The sequence below is a fragment of the Ceratina calcarata genome, unplaced genomic scaffold (genome assembly GCF_001652005.2).
Source record: "Ceratina calcarata isolate Rehan_Ccalc_2016 unplaced genomic scaffold, ASM165200v1 scaffold235.2, whole genome shotgun sequence".
Classification (NCBI taxonomy): domain Eukaryota; kingdom Metazoa; phylum Arthropoda; class Insecta; order Hymenoptera; family Apidae; genus Ceratina; species Ceratina calcarata.
Genome location: NW_017145399.1, coordinates 61681 through 76811, shown reverse-complemented (window position 1 = coordinate 76811; position 15131 = coordinate 61681). Strand labels below are relative to the sequence as shown.

The 15131-nt window shown below is 39.6% G+C and overlaps 2 protein-coding genes across 5 annotated transcripts; one reads left to right on the top strand and one right to left on the bottom strand.

The window, feature by feature from the left end:
* Positions 1-4866: 4866 nt before the first annotated feature.
* On the bottom strand, positions 4867-10747 carry Pex1 (peroxisomal biogenesis factor 1). Its single transcript, XM_018020800.2, has 15 exons — positions 10387-10747; positions 9645-9860; positions 9460-9574; positions 8392-9349; positions 8098-8312; positions 7863-8019; positions 7635-7797; positions 7381-7540; positions 6969-7285; positions 6845-6909; positions 6715-6774; positions 6453-6639; positions 6198-6371; positions 5089-5201; positions 4867-5033 (listed from the first exon to the last, which is right to left on the bottom strand). The coding sequence occupies exons 1-15, from the start codon at positions 10477-10479 to the stop codon at positions 4961-4963; spliced, it is 3066 nt and encodes a 1021-aa protein (XP_017876289.1). The 5' UTR covers positions 10480-10747; the 3' UTR covers positions 4867-4960.
* On the top strand, positions 10456-15089 carry CycB3 (cyclin B3). 4 transcript variants are annotated; one of them, XM_018020801.2, is made up of 8 exons: positions 10457-10589; positions 10912-11035; positions 11777-12031; positions 12106-12450; positions 12518-12967; positions 13058-13213; positions 13289-13569; positions 13635-15089. In XM_018020801.2, the coding sequence occupies exons 3-8, from the start codon at positions 11807-11809 to the stop codon at positions 13684-13686; spliced, it is 1509 nt and encodes a 502-aa protein (XP_017876290.1). In that variant the 5' UTR covers positions 10457-10589; positions 10912-11035; positions 11777-11806; the 3' UTR covers positions 13687-15089. The 4 variants fall into 4 exon arrangements, with proteins under 4 accessions (XP_017876293.1, XP_017876290.1, XP_017876291.1 ...); XM_018020804.2 differs by lacking the exon at positions 13635-15089 and having other exon boundaries at positions 10456-10589; positions 13289-13573; XM_018020802.2 differs by lacking the exons at positions 10457-10589; positions 10912-11035 and adding an exon at positions 11042-11461.
* The last annotated feature ends 42 nt before the right edge of the window (positions 15090-15131 follow it).

Sequence of the window (15131 nt, the reverse complement as noted above, 5' to 3'; positions counted from 1 at the left end):
AATATGATGGGATTGGATTTATCCAACAGACGTCTGGAAAGAGCCAATAACGCGGTCGAATTGCTTAATAAACGCATGGACTCGATCAGACTCGCCTGTCATTACCATTTCTTTGACGACCCTCTTTATATAGCTCATTCCAAAATATGCAAACGGTAAACCGGTGCCGATCTCTGAACGATTTCTTGGAATGCTTCAAATTATTACACGTGTTGTATCTCATCAAAATTTCCATTACGAAACGCAAATCCACTAAAGAACCTTTCTCGGATTAGTCAATTCCCAAATAAACAGATTTGATATCTTTACAGAACTTTTCATCCGCATTTATGGAGACAGACAATTTATTTATTAATTTACTCCGCTACATTCACTCTGTTATACTCGAAGAATGAAACTGTTTGTAATTGAAAAAAGTTTTTTAATAAAACGGTCAATGCATAATGTATTAAAAAATGCACACGTCGAGGAGAAATACAAATAAGCATGAATACGCAAGAATAGCATTACATCAATCGACGAGTCGAACGCGTATACGTTCTCGTAATGGGCTAAAAGCTTTACAAAGCGTACGAATAGACAGGTGAAGAAGGAGCGAGGAGCGGGCTAAGGGGGTGGCGGAGGAGGAGGGTAAGGTTTTGTCGGCGGCGGAGCTTCGCATTCGCGACAAATCCCTCCTTTGTTGGTTACGAGGGAAAATAGAAGAGCGGAGAGAAGAGAGAAGCGAACGTTGCATTATATTTTGCTTGCCTCCGCTGCATATCCATTGGTGCATGGATTCCTGAGCCTCTATCGGGGACGGTTGCCACTGTGAGAAATAATTTGCGAAACGCAACTTCTCTCCCATTTTCTTCCACCCTTTGCCGATTCCCTTCGTCCCATCGATTTTCTGAAATTTTTCTTTCCTCCTTTTTACGACACGTTGTCCTTGTAATTAGATTTTTTTCAGGTTCTATAAGAATTACTTACACATGTATATAGAATTTTTCATATTTTTTTTAATGTATCGTAAATCTGGTGTCTACTCTTGACAACTGTTTCATTTCTTATAAAAAGCTCTCTGTAACTAATACTCGGGACGACGACGGACATAATTTCTGTTTTTAAATCTCGACCCGTTTTACCTCCCACCCCCTCCCGCCTTCCAGTAATTGAATTCTTGGCTGAGATTACTTTAACTTTTGCCATTTACCTCAGCCGGAGCATCTTGCGGCGAGGCTCGAGCGACGAAGACTCTCCTTTAGCGGCTTGAACCCCGCAGGTTATTTAAGATAGATTATTATTCTCCGGGTTGGTCGTAGCGACGGGGCATCAGCGAAAATGAAAATGCTATCATTTACAGGCGGATTAATTGCCGTGAATCACTTTATCCGCCGCTCTTCCTATCCGCTTCGCCTTTAACCCCTAATAGAAGCTCGTTGTTACTGTTGTTGCAATTACTTTGAATGCGACTAGTGAAAAACAGAAAGGATCTCGAACTTTATACACGGATTAAATATCAAGTATCGTATCGTTCGTTTTTTGAAGAATTCTAGCTTACAGTTTGCTCATCATACTTTCAAGATTGAATCGTTTATAAGGAGAGATTGAAATTCTTGCGCCGAAATGCCGTCGACTACTCGCGGGTAAAAACAATTTGGCGACTGCGTTTCGATCCAAGAATTGCAGCCCGGTCGTAGGGCGAAGGTGGGTGGCGTTGCAAAAATACAGAATGAGAATACAGAACAAGGAGGCAAAATCCATCTAGTGATTTCACAGGCAATTATGTCGTGGCGGCAGGCTGGCTGGGTTACTCTTATTTAACGCCAATGTGCGCCGAGAGCACGGCTCAACGCCCTTGCACCGCGATCCCATTTGCGCGAAATTGTCAATGATAGAATGGTAGATTGAAAACTCGACATTCAACGTTCCCTCGTCCCGCGGTGTCCGCCTCGCTGCGACCTTATTCCCTCCGCGTTATTATTTCATCCACCCGTTGGCTTCGCGGATACTCCGACCCTCCCATTGTGCCGTATACTTGCGACAAATCTGATCAATTAAAATGTTGTCTACTAATGAATACGACGATTAAAAGAAATTCTGAAAAAATTACATAGACACTCTGTTACCTTACATGTGTCGTAAAACATTCTACGAAAACACGGTAGGTTCTGGCGGTGCAGCGATGCTGTCGAAGGGTTTTTCAAATAAATTGCACTCGAAACGTGGCTCGATCCTTCGCAAGTGTCAGCGATACCTCCGGATGTCGGTTGAATCGAATGAAAAGAAAGCAGCGATAACTCGATTATCGGAGACCCAGATAAATAGACGGCGCCCGATGTGCTTTTACCGCGAAACGAGCGCTGCCCACTCAATCGCGAGCAACGTCCGGAAGCTGTGTTATATACGTCAAGTATCCAGCCCTTCCGTTCTATTGTTACAGACGTTCTATTGAGTTACGCGTAACATTGTCAAAACAACTCTTTATTTGTACTCTAGTGTACCGATACACATTCTGTTTTAATCGCATACTGCGACGAAACATTATGCAAACGTGGTTATCAGTACCAAAGAGGATGAAATTGGAGACCTAAGGAAGTGGTCCAGAATCGGACCCCAAGAATCGAATCCCGCGATCGTAGGCTCGACTCAAGTGGTCCGATTCTCGATCCTTGAACGTTAAACGGTCTCGGCGAGGGTCTGGGTTCTTAGCCTGGGCTTGGAATAGGATCGGAGCGAAGCGTGAAGAGGCCGTTATTGTGGGCGCTGGCGCGCGTCATTTGATCGCGAACAGCCAAGGCCGTCCTCTCTCTCTCGCTCGCATACCCTCTCACCCTGTCTCTCTCTCTCTCTCTCTGTATGTGTACTGTGTACCATTTCCCTCCTGCTAGGCTTGTCGGCCGATCCGCCACCCCCGTTTTCCACCATTTCCCCGGCGCCCCGCGCCACGGCGTCGAAGTTACGCAACCCAGCTAGCCCGCGGGAAGGGTAGGTGGGCCTGCGAGGGTGGAATTTAGCCCGCAGGCCGGCCAACCTAATGGAAACAAGAAATTGCGGCAAACAGCGTTACCCACGCTTCGGCGCCCCGTAAATATCGCGGCAGTCAGGGAGAGGGAAACAGCGTTCATCGAAAAACACATGACTGACCGGGGGTGCTGTTCTTATCAAAGAATGTCATTCGGCGGTACCATCGGCTACCACTCCAGCCTGCCTCTAGGTCGGTTGCAACCGACGTTTATGGACATCTTTGCTCTGTTGTTAAATTTGACGTTTAGTATGAAAAACTGAGAGAAAATGATGAACAACATTCCATAGGAATGAAACGCAGTGGATCCGTTTTCGACTCGTCTTAATAGAAAGTTTCTGAAAAGCGTAATTCTTCAAGCTGCGAAGACAAAACCAGCGACGATCAATCTGGAACAAGAGCGAGTGTAATAAAAGCGGAAACGAGAATGCGAGGTAGCGTAACAGCCGTGGGTCTGCTTATCATAAAAATGGCCAATTATCCGGCTAACAAGCCGGCCGGAGCGACGAAAACCCCCCGCGCGGCAGAGGAAAACGCGGGGCCTAACTCCGTTAGCGCCTCCTCGCCTCTTGAAGGAGATTAGTTAGCGTAAATGCCGTTGGTCGTAGCATTTTTATTCCTGATTACCGTTTCTCGTCGCGCTAATCTCGTTACCTTGACATTCGAAAACTTGCCGCTTCGTCTCTCTCTCTCTCTCTCTCTCTCTCTCTCTCTCTCGCCATCCCCGAGAACCGTTCCGTTGCCTTTTCTTAACCGAGGACGCGGACGTCTCGAAGAAGGAGAGAACGTCGCGAGGAAACTCGCAGAAACGCAAAAGCGAAGGACACGCGACAATGCCGGCATGATTTTCCACGTGAACTGAATGCCATCCTAATTCTTCGCGGAATAAACGCGAGTACAAGTTTGTTTGCCACGGCGCTCATCGATTCTCCCCGTAACGCTTAACGGCCTCCGATAACTATGAAACGACTTCAATGTATTCTTCGCTTTTGTCACTTGAACAGCGATGTTAGTAATGAAATTCTCACTCAAGAATCACGATGGTCATAGTTAGAATCATTTATCCGAGAAACGAACTGGAACTCGTAATCGGAAGGAAATGAGAAACAGGTATTTGAAAACGGGAGCATAATTTCTTTAGAAAATCCGCTTATCCGGGTACTGAAAACTATAAACCAGAAACACATGTCGACACAGCGGCGCGCGGCAAGGGTTGGAGGCGGTTGCAGGGAGAAGCGGATGGCTGGTTAACCGGGTTGAAGTGGGAGGCAGCCGAAAGCTAGAGGCGGATGTCGCGCCGGGGCAAAGTTAAATTAAATCACGGGCGAAGGTAGCTAATATTGTAGTTTATCTGGCGGGACATTAGCGCGGTGAAATATGCGCCTCCTTCGCTCCGAACTTAAAATCAAGATCCACCGAAGTTCCCGGAGCGGCTCCATCTTTATCTCGCTCTCTCCCTCTGTCTGTCTTATACACGGGCCGAGCATCCTTCCTGCTAAGTCGCGCATGAAAATACTAATTATTATACCGATTATTAATACGAAAAGTTCCGTGCCGCTGTTAAGCTTCAACGTGGCAACATGCAACGACGGAGACTGAGTTTCTTGAGAGACGCAGGCATCCGGATTACGCTTATGCCGGGCTAAACGAGGAAAACTAGGCCCCGCAGCGTCTATGTGAACGACTACGAGGATCTCCGATAAAATGAAAATACGTATACCGAAATCCGTTCTCCCGGATCGCGATTTTCGTGAAATGAAAAATTACTGAAAAGCAATTTGAACCGTAACTAAACCAAAACAGATAGAGGAGAAAGTATCCGCCGAATAAAATGATCATGGGTTGATTTTATTTGATTCAAATAAAATATACAATATTTTATTGAAAAAATATCTCTTTGTCTCTAATACATACATTATGTACATACTGTACATAAGTAAGAAAATTTGGTTCCCTTCATGCCAAAGTAGCCTTCTGATTCTTCATCATATCTTCTACGAAATTATCATTTTTTGCAAATCTTGTGTAGCTGCAGAAAACAGTATATTAGCAGATTCATTTGAATAAGTTGAGGATATACCTACATCCTTTTGTATTTCTCTTTTTCAACGGTAGACAAGGAGGGATGGGTCGATTTTATGGAGTCGATTAGATGCGTCTGAACGACCTCAATATCCTCCGCCTCGATCTTTCCGTCCTGAAATCAAGTTCAAAAGGCGGTAGGCTATTTAATTGGCGACGTTAAGCGAGAGAAACAGGCTGTAAGTCTATGTATCTATAGACATCATCGCTTATCGGCGAGACGCCGGTCGGGGAGGAAAGGAGACGCATCGCGCTCAGGAAACTCGCTCGCTAATTAGACGTACAGTTTGGATATTCGTGTTCTTCCGGTAGGTAAGTGCAGACGTAAACTTCGTTTTCTCCGCAGGAAGTTAATTAATGGCACCCTATCACATTCGCCCGTTCCGTAGGTTCAGATAATCGTGAACCGTGAATAAGAATGACACGACTTAATTTGTTACTCCCTACAGTTATGCAAAAAAGTTGATTACACTTTCGACATATTAATTCTGTTCCTTCAACGATTTTCAAAACGATTCGCCTGAACTTACGCCTGTATTTACGCTCAGATTCGATCATGGAGAAGCGAGACGTTCATTGAGGGGTGATCCGCCTGACCTTCGATTTTACAGGACCGCTGCAGTCCCTAAACCGTGTATCATTATAACGCATAAGATAATAACCCCCTCGACGTTCAGCGAGGCGTAGGCCAGGATGAAGCGGAGCGAGATGGGGGATAGCAAGGCTGGTGCTCTCGGGCGGTGTGCGCTAATAAACCTGGTCTACGTTTCCTCAGTTATATCGCCGTACCATACCTAGCTGCCAGCTCGACACTGGTTCTATGTAACATACATAGGAGAGACACGGGGACGTGAGGGAACGGAGAAGAGTATTACGCCTCTAACGATATTATCATCATTACGCACTATCTTACTTCGAAAGCTCCCTACAAATGATTCGCAGCGAGCTAAAATGCTTTTCATTATTGCGGGCCAAGAGATATGGGAAAGAATCTCCGCGTAAGAAAACGAGCCGATCGTTAGGAACGAAAAACAACTTCTTTTCGGAGATCTCAGAACGCGTAACGAGTACTTAATAACAGCGTACAATAGAATATGTATGTATTACTTACCGAAGAATTCGCGACAGCATCTTCGTAAGCTGATAACCTGGCCTGTGTCACGACCGCGTTGAGATCTGCACCCGTGAATCCCGAAGTCAGTTTCGCCAATTCTTTTAAATTTAATTCTGCCGTGTTTACTTTTTGTGTTTTGCACAGAGCAGCTAAAATTTCTTCCCTGTCATCCTGTCCAATTCGACGAGTAGATATTTTTACAATCATATAAAGAAGAGTATGATAAATAATTTAGAGATGAAAACTACGTACTTCGCCTGGAAGCGGGCAGTATAAAGCTTTGTCGAGACGGCCGGGTCTCAAAAGTGCTGGATCCAATAAATCCGGCCTCGAAGAAGCTGCCACAACCACTACACCTTCCCTATCTTCAACCCCGTCCATTTGTGTTAATAGTTGATTTACTACCCTATCGGTGACTCCAGTACTATCGTGACCTCGTCTATAGCAAGTTCCAATAAATATGAATAAATTGCAGGACGATCCGTAAATATATTTATTATATCCTAATTTTTACCTGGGAGCAAGACTATCAAATTCGTCAAAAAAGAGAACACTTGGTTTGGCACGAAGAGCTCTATGGCAATATTTAAATGTTAATACAAATTTCCTTATTGTCATATAAAACTTTTAATAATAATGTTTACCGTTCGAATACATTTCTAACGGATTCCTCGCTAACACCGATATATTTGGACAGCAATTCAGGACCCTAAAATAGTTATTTATACACGACATTGAAATCAATAAAATTCATATTTTTATTCATACTTTGACGCTAATTAGATTAACGCCACACTCGTTGGCTATCGCTTTGGCAAGCATCGTTTTCCCCGTTCCAGGCATTCCGTACAACAGAACACCATTTTGCAATTTGACCGGCGCATTTTTGAACACATCGGGATATTTCAATGGCCATTGTAATATTTCTATTAGAGATTTTTTCACCTCGGCCAAGCCACCTATGTCCGACCAAACGTGACCCACGCCTTTGTACAATTGCACGCCTTGCAAAGACATCGGCGTGCAATTTTTCAGAGCGACCGCGAGATCCTCCTCGGCGATCACGATCGGCGGCTTTGTATTTCCTTTTTTTTCAGGACAAAACGGTGTTAAGAGACTTTTTTTAATAATCTGCATACGTCGGGTAATTAGAATGAGTAATTATCGTAGACATTGTTACCGCAACGCTTCCAGGCACCGAACGCAGCTTTCTCGGCTACGTCTACGAGATCCTGGATCATCCATCCCTCCGTCTTGTTTCCATAGTAATCCCAATTCACATCTCCAGGCACGTACAACTTGTCCCCGAGCATTAATTGCAAAACATCCATTCTATCCGACTAATTTGAAACGGCAAGTCGTGTCGTACACGAAAGTGTTAATCGCAATTTTAATTGACTGTGCGTTAAATTATATATTCGATTTTGAAAATACCTTTTCGAGATTAGGAATCGTGAGAACGGTTCTAAAAAATTGGCAACCTCTGGCAGGTCTTAATTTTTGTCCTATCCTATGAACGCTTGTACACGTGGCTATCATCGATACCCGATACATTTCTTGGCATTGCGTCACGGTATTAATCAACATATCCGTGAGCCTGTTAAGAAAAAAATCGATGCACGCGTTTACACGTGTCTCGAAATTGTAAAATGACGTATCTACCTGGCAGCATTTATAGCGTCCGGCGTTTTCTCTTCGTCGTTCATCGACGCATTTGTGATCGACTCTATATCGTCCAAGAACAATATTGAAGGCTGATAATAAATACATTCGGTTAAAGCAGTGGTAACAATTTTCTGCAACATCTCAGCCTTCTTTCCTATTAGAAGGGAAAGGCAGATATAATGAAAAAGTTGAGGGAGAGTTCCCTAAATAATTATATTCGCAGTGATCGAACCTTTTAAAGATCTACAATCGATCATGTGTGTATGTACAAAATAAGGTGGATTTCGCAAATGTTCTATTAATATTTTGCATACGGTAGTCTTGCCCGAACCAGCTTCTCCGGAGATTAAAATATTCTCTGGATCGTATTTGAATGGTAATCGTGTTCGCAAACCTAGACTAAGATCTAACGCGAGCTGGCAATCCGCTAAAATAGTCTTCAAATGTCTAAAACAAACGATGATTCCCTTTCAACGCGAAAGAATGGAGAGTTAGGATCTAATAAAAGAGAAGACGATATTCATACCTCGTGGATATTTTTTCTAAACGAGAATATTCTTGATCTAAATGTTCAGTCACTCGCAAATCGCTCTTCTCCTTGACCGATCGCGCGTGCAGTCTCACTTTGTCTAAATCTTTCTCATCGATCATAGTATACGTATAATTTTCTGGCGAAATTTTTACTACACAAAGACTTCCATCGTCCATGACGATGGCAGCCTGAGAATTAATCCATAATTCTTTGTAAACGGAATGCGCTTTAACGTAATTCTTGAAATTTTCTACGGATACCGATTCTCTCCACGAGAATAACTCGATGGACGATGGAACAACTTTTTCAAAGGAGTTCACCAATTGCAGACTCACTTTCGCGCCTACTTTTAAACCCAAACTAATCCTCAAACTGTCCGATACGTATACGCTTCTGTGATCGGAATTAATATTAAAATATTCCCTATCTAACGCGGAGGCCTTTTCCAGCAAATGTTCCAATAGGAACACCCTTACTAACAATTCCGTGGAAAGCTTTGGAACAGACGACTCGTTCTTCATGAGAAAATTCGTGCTATTTACGTTCACGTGTTGCTTGTCCTCGGAGATCTTTTTCATTCGATAAACCGCGAAATCGTTAGTGAATTTTGGCACTTGATTCGTTGGGATGAAAACGTGGTAAGGGCAACGCGCGTATTCGTCGTATGCGTTTTCCCCGGCTACGATCGCTCTCGGCATCGGATGAACGCGATACACCAAAAGCTTTTTTCTGTTACGGAAGCTCTGTACAAGTTCGTGGGTTCTAATTGTATCACTTTCCTGACTTGGTAAGAGCCTCCCGAACATAGACAGCAAATTGTTTGTGATACTGGATGACTCGCTGCGGTTCTTCTTTATTGAAGTATCATTCTTTGTCTTTGCTATTGTATCCGCAACGTGGATTTCTGAAAATTGCTCGAGCCTTCCACACTTGACGGGAGGTTCGAGCGAATCTGTGGAAAGGAAGAGAAATCTTGCTGTTTTTCACTGAGCAGCATTTTCTAATTTTTCTTAAATCACGATCTATGACTTGAAGATTGTGAAACTAATAAATAATACTTGCCTACGATTAACGTTACCGAAGAAAATTTGGAAACCCACGCGACTATCGGCTGCGTCACGGCTACTACCCGAATTTGACTAAGCAGTGTCGATTGTACTTTTTCTATTTGCAGTTCCTATAAAAATTACTATCTCATCGTAGGCAATCGAAGATTTAAAATGCAAATCTCTTTTCGTTACACGTACCAGAATTTCTCTGTCATTCGCGCTTAAAGGTGCAACATAAATCTTTGTCAAAACTGGAACATCTTTTACCAACGATACAAACACTTCGTCGCCTTCGTCAATATTTAAACTTCTTGCAAACGTTGTGCTAAGGCACAACATTTTGTTCTCATACGGTCTTACGTTGCAAGACATATAATAAATCTTATCTCTGTGTGCTATTTCAATCACATTTTCCTGTAATTGTTTTACTTAAAAGTTTTACATAAATCGCTTTAAATGTTTGAAATGAAAAGTGTTTCAAGTAATAAATGTCTTTAATTTCTTAATCGACTAAGATTAAATATGAAATAGTTTTTTAATTACTAAAAATTAAAAAATTGAGTTTTGATTTTTGAAAATTCGGTAATCAAGATTTAAATTTTTGTTAGATGAATTTTGCGCGATACTACCGAAGAAAGATTAGATGCGCGGAAGAGAGGGTGAGCGAATGGGGTCTAATAGGGTGAAAAGGCAGTCGGTAATCGCTCTTTTCGGTGGTAATAGCACCGACGAAGTCGGTAAATCATCGGTGGGCAGACCGACGAGTTTGGCGCGATGGGCAAAAGTGGGAAAAAATGAATCTCGACATCTGGCGAGTCAATAAAGTAACTTAACTACAAATCGGTTTCAATTTGCGTATTGGATACTCTATCTATTGTCATATGTTTTGCATGTAGTATATCTATGTAAACAAGTGATTAAACAAGCAATAACCACCAACCTTAGTTTCCAATTTACGTAGCCAGGTGTCCGATAAATAGACGAAGCAGTTGTTCACTGTTATATATTTAACGACGAAACGTTCACTTTGCATTTTTGGTCGTTTATAAAATCATTGATTTATGAGACTAAAATCGGTTACGACACACGATGGTGCACACGTGAGGATAACGGGATACTTAATACGCGTATAATATATATTTGGTATGTAACAAACTCACAATATCAAACTAAAAATCATATTTAGCTAGGTTAACAAACACAACAAAGTAGATAAACCATTTTACAATCTTCCTATTGTTACACTTTCAATTATTCGAATACCGAGGATGCTAGAGCTTCTTTTTATCACAAACACCTAAATATACATNAATGTATAATGTGCGAAATAACAGAACAGTGATCAACTAAAATATATCGCCGGATGAAGGCGCTCGGTGTTATGTCCGCGTTTCCAATTGGCTTCCGTGAACCGAACAAGACCAATCAGAGCCAGAACTAACAGTAACTGTGATATTTTGAACAGCTTCAACTTCAGTTGCTCTGGTGAGACGATCGGGTAGGATAACGACGTCTTGGTGGAATAAAAAGTTCGTAAATGAGAGATATCATCGAACCAGAGCACACCAGATCATAATTCGTAACTACAGGTAAATCAGAATAACTCATTTATTGAAGAAAAAAATTAACTATTTACCGAAATATACAATTTCCAGAGAAATCATGAATGTTTTGAATTGTTTGCATCATGGCCTGCCTTTACGGCAGTCGTGAGATAAATTTATTGCTATCTATTTCGTTTCCTCGTTTTTTCCGCTATAAAATCGTGCTCACAGAGTTTATTGAATTTCATTTTGAAGCATGGTCGTACTTGTATTTTTCTATTTCATTTTATTGTGTGTCTGTGGTGTGTGTTCCCGCGTTTTTTTCCCACCGTGTATATAACGTTCCGTGAATCGATTCAGAGAAGATTCATGAGAGGAATGTGAACCAATTTCTCGATTTATGACAGAAAGTGACTTCAGTTTTACAATAAATCGATCTAGTGATTAATAAAGTGTTAGAAAGTCATATAGGTAAGCAAATAAACGAAGAAACCTGGAATATTTTTGGGTCTAAAATATCACTATGCATGAGATCGTTCGGCCACGTATACTCGACATGTTGATAGTGTACGTGATGTCCTGAACATATATTATTACGAAAAATATTAAATTTTCTCATTTCAAATACTCTTAAAAAAAAATTTCTGTACTTGAACATGTAATATATTGTAAAAGACATTTTTGTTTGTAACCGTTCTGATTTGTGTGTATGCTCAAAATATAAAATTAATGTCAATAGCAGCAAGCGTCATATCTGATTAATAAAAATATTTTCTTGCTTCATAGGAGAAAATAAACATTTAATTTTAAGCATCTATGAGAATGGCACCACCAAAAGTTTTAAATGTGCAAACTAAACAAAGTAATACTAATGTAACAAATGGAAGAAAAAGAATAACAACAAGAAGTCAAAATGCTGGTATGAATAATGTTTTACAAAAAGCACCTGTTACTAAAGAGTCTCGGGTTAAAAGGAAAGCAGATGCATCTCCACAGAAAGAGAAAACAGCCAAGAGATCTGCGTTAGGAAACATTACTAATGTACGTTGTTTCAGTTACTTTCAACGTTCCTTCTTTTAACAGTAAATGCGTTCACAAATTTTTAAAATTAACAGGCAATTGGGAAAACGTTGGGTGCACATCAAACACACGAACCAAAGAAAGTAATAAAGAAAGCAACCACTACCACTACTACACAAATAAAACCATTCACTCAGACAAGTTCCATACGAACGCTTGACAAAGGTATTAGCAAACCGGAGGTAGTACCTCAGAAACCAAAGCCAGTTCCTCGCGTAAAACCAGTTAAAAAGGACGATGATAAAATTGAAATACCTACGAAGATTGTAAATGTTAGACGTAGTTTAGATTTAGAAAAATCAGACGACAGTTCGCTGTATGTAAGTGCATTGGACGATGTGGGAGATGTGTCGAGAAAGGGTAGAAAAAGCAGTGTTCAGGTAAAGAATTTTTTGTCTTAAAACGCATTAGTTTGCATTTAGTAACATTTCTGAAATATTTAAATAGCCCGAAGAAGCTGAAAAGTCAGAAATAAAAAGTGCAGTGATTGAAATTCAAGAGCCTGTAAAGACTGAAGCAAAAGTCGAAACAGCTAAGTTAGATGCACCCCCTGAAAGAGTATTACCAGGAGGAGTTGAATGGGATTTTGACGTGGAAAATTGGTTGGATCCATTTCAAGTCTCTCATTATGCCATGGATATCTTTAATTATTTGAAGGACAGAGAAAGTTTGTTTCCTATTGGAGATTATATGGAAAAGCAGGTGTGCCTTTCACGGTGGATGAGAGCATTATTAATTGACTGGATGGTTGAAGTGCAAGAATCTTTTGAGCTCAATCATGAAACTTTGTATTTGGCTGTGAAATTAGTTGACCTGTACCTGACCAAAATAACTGTTGGAAAAGAAACATTACAGTTATTAGGTGCTGCAAGTCTTTTCATAGCTAGTAAATACGACGTTAGTATCATTAATAAATAGAAGTTGTTCGTTGCTAAACTTTCTCTTCCAACTTGTTCGTTGTTCAATCTTCTGTTATAATCTTTATAGGAAAGGATACCACCTATGATCGACGATTTTTTGTATATATGTGACGGTGCTTATTCTCAAAGAGAATTGATTAGAATGGAAATTAGTGTGTTAAAAGTGATTGATTTTGATCTTGGTATACCTCTTTCGTACAGGTTTCTTAGACGATATGCAAGGGTGAGTTCTTTTATCTTTTCACGATGAACTTTTATAATGACATTTCAAATTTTAATAAACATTATTTTTAAATAGTGCGCTAAAGTGTCAATGCCAACGTTAACATTAGCTCGATATATTTTGGAATATTCATTGATGGATTATTCGACAATAATGTTTAGCGACAGTAAAATGGCCGCGGCTGCACTACTACTTGCATTACAGATGAAAGATTTAGGAGGATGGACCTCGACCTTAGAATATTATAGTGGTTATAAAGTTGACGACATACGGAACATTGTACACGTTTTGAATCAAGGACTACATCGGAAACACAAAGAAGCTTTAACTACTGTCCGCAACAAATACAGTCACAAGTAAGCCATACAAATTTCTATATTTTTCCCTAAGTTCTAAGTCATAAAACAATTCCTCATTTTAGGATATTCTTTGAAGTAGCAAAGCTGCCATTAAAAGATACTTTAGATATATAAATTAGTATAAACGAGAAACAGATAGGTAACTATTTCTACGGTTGATAATACATAGGATGTTTAATTATTGATAGATAGCTTGTAATGGAATTTATAATAAGAAAGATGGCCGCCAAGCGTTAATTTATAAATATAAATCGATAACACGATGATGTACCTCGTGTAATAACGCAATTATAACAATCAAATTTCCAAATTATTGATTATCCTAAAGTCATAAGAAAGTCAATTACCTGTGAAACTTAATTTGAACCTAACGAAGCCATCCATAGACTACATTAAAGAACTCACGAATACCACGATTTTTTTGTCTTTTTTTAATTATTTATACTACGTTTGTACTCTCTTATATTATTCTACAACCTCAGTATTTGTAATTTATTTTAATTTCTTTTTTGTTGAGAAATTTATTTTAGCGCCACACTTTATATTTCGTAAAAATTCTGATCAAAGAAAACAGTATCCTCAAAACCATTTTTTTTATAAATGCTAAGATTGATATAAATCTTTTATTTTTACTTATTATTTTTGTAATTGTGCGTCATGTTTATCTTACAATATTTCACCGTAGAATCAATTGGGACACGTACATATACATTAATAAATAAAGCATTGCGTAGCGTGCATACTTTAATAAGTCGTATAAATCATGTGGCGCATTGTTACGCGTTGTTGTTGCATTTTATAGACTGATAAACTGTATGCTTCTAAGGATAGCACGAATAGTCGGAGATTATTTTAAGTAATCATACGTAAATGAAATAAAATTTTAGGTTTAACATTATGTATTGACAATTGCATAAAAATTTGAACATGTAGGTAATTTACAGAGGAAATAACACCTCGTTATTTTACATACAATAAATTTGATATTGCACACAGTATTTGCATAAAGTATGTATTTAATACTAGTGTAGCAAAAGGATAGATTTTTAGGCCCAGTGTCATAGTGTCATACACCTTCTCATTATACAAGAAGACACCTGTGATATAAATATATCCCAAACTTTGGTACAATCGAACTCGTCAAAATTCTTTCGTAAATGACAATTAATATAACTCGCACGTTAATACTGTTAGAAAGAATTTAAGTTTTTCTAGACAAAAAATATATATCAAATCCAGAGTTTTCTTGTACATATTGATCACAATTATAAATGTGTACATATGTTCGAAGAGCTATTGAGACAAAAGCGATTTTCTTATAACGGAAATTTGCCATACTTTTAAGAATAGTTAATGCAATTTGATGTCTTGTTGAAATTCAATAATGTACATATAACGATAGTATATTTTTTTACTGGCAGTGGATGTACTATTACTCATTATAATTTTAGGAAGTGTGTGGATGTAAATCATTGTAAGCGAGATGTATGTAATTTAATAAAGTCTAATCATTTGTATTTTGTCCAACAATATCTTAATAATCTTTTCCTCATGGATTT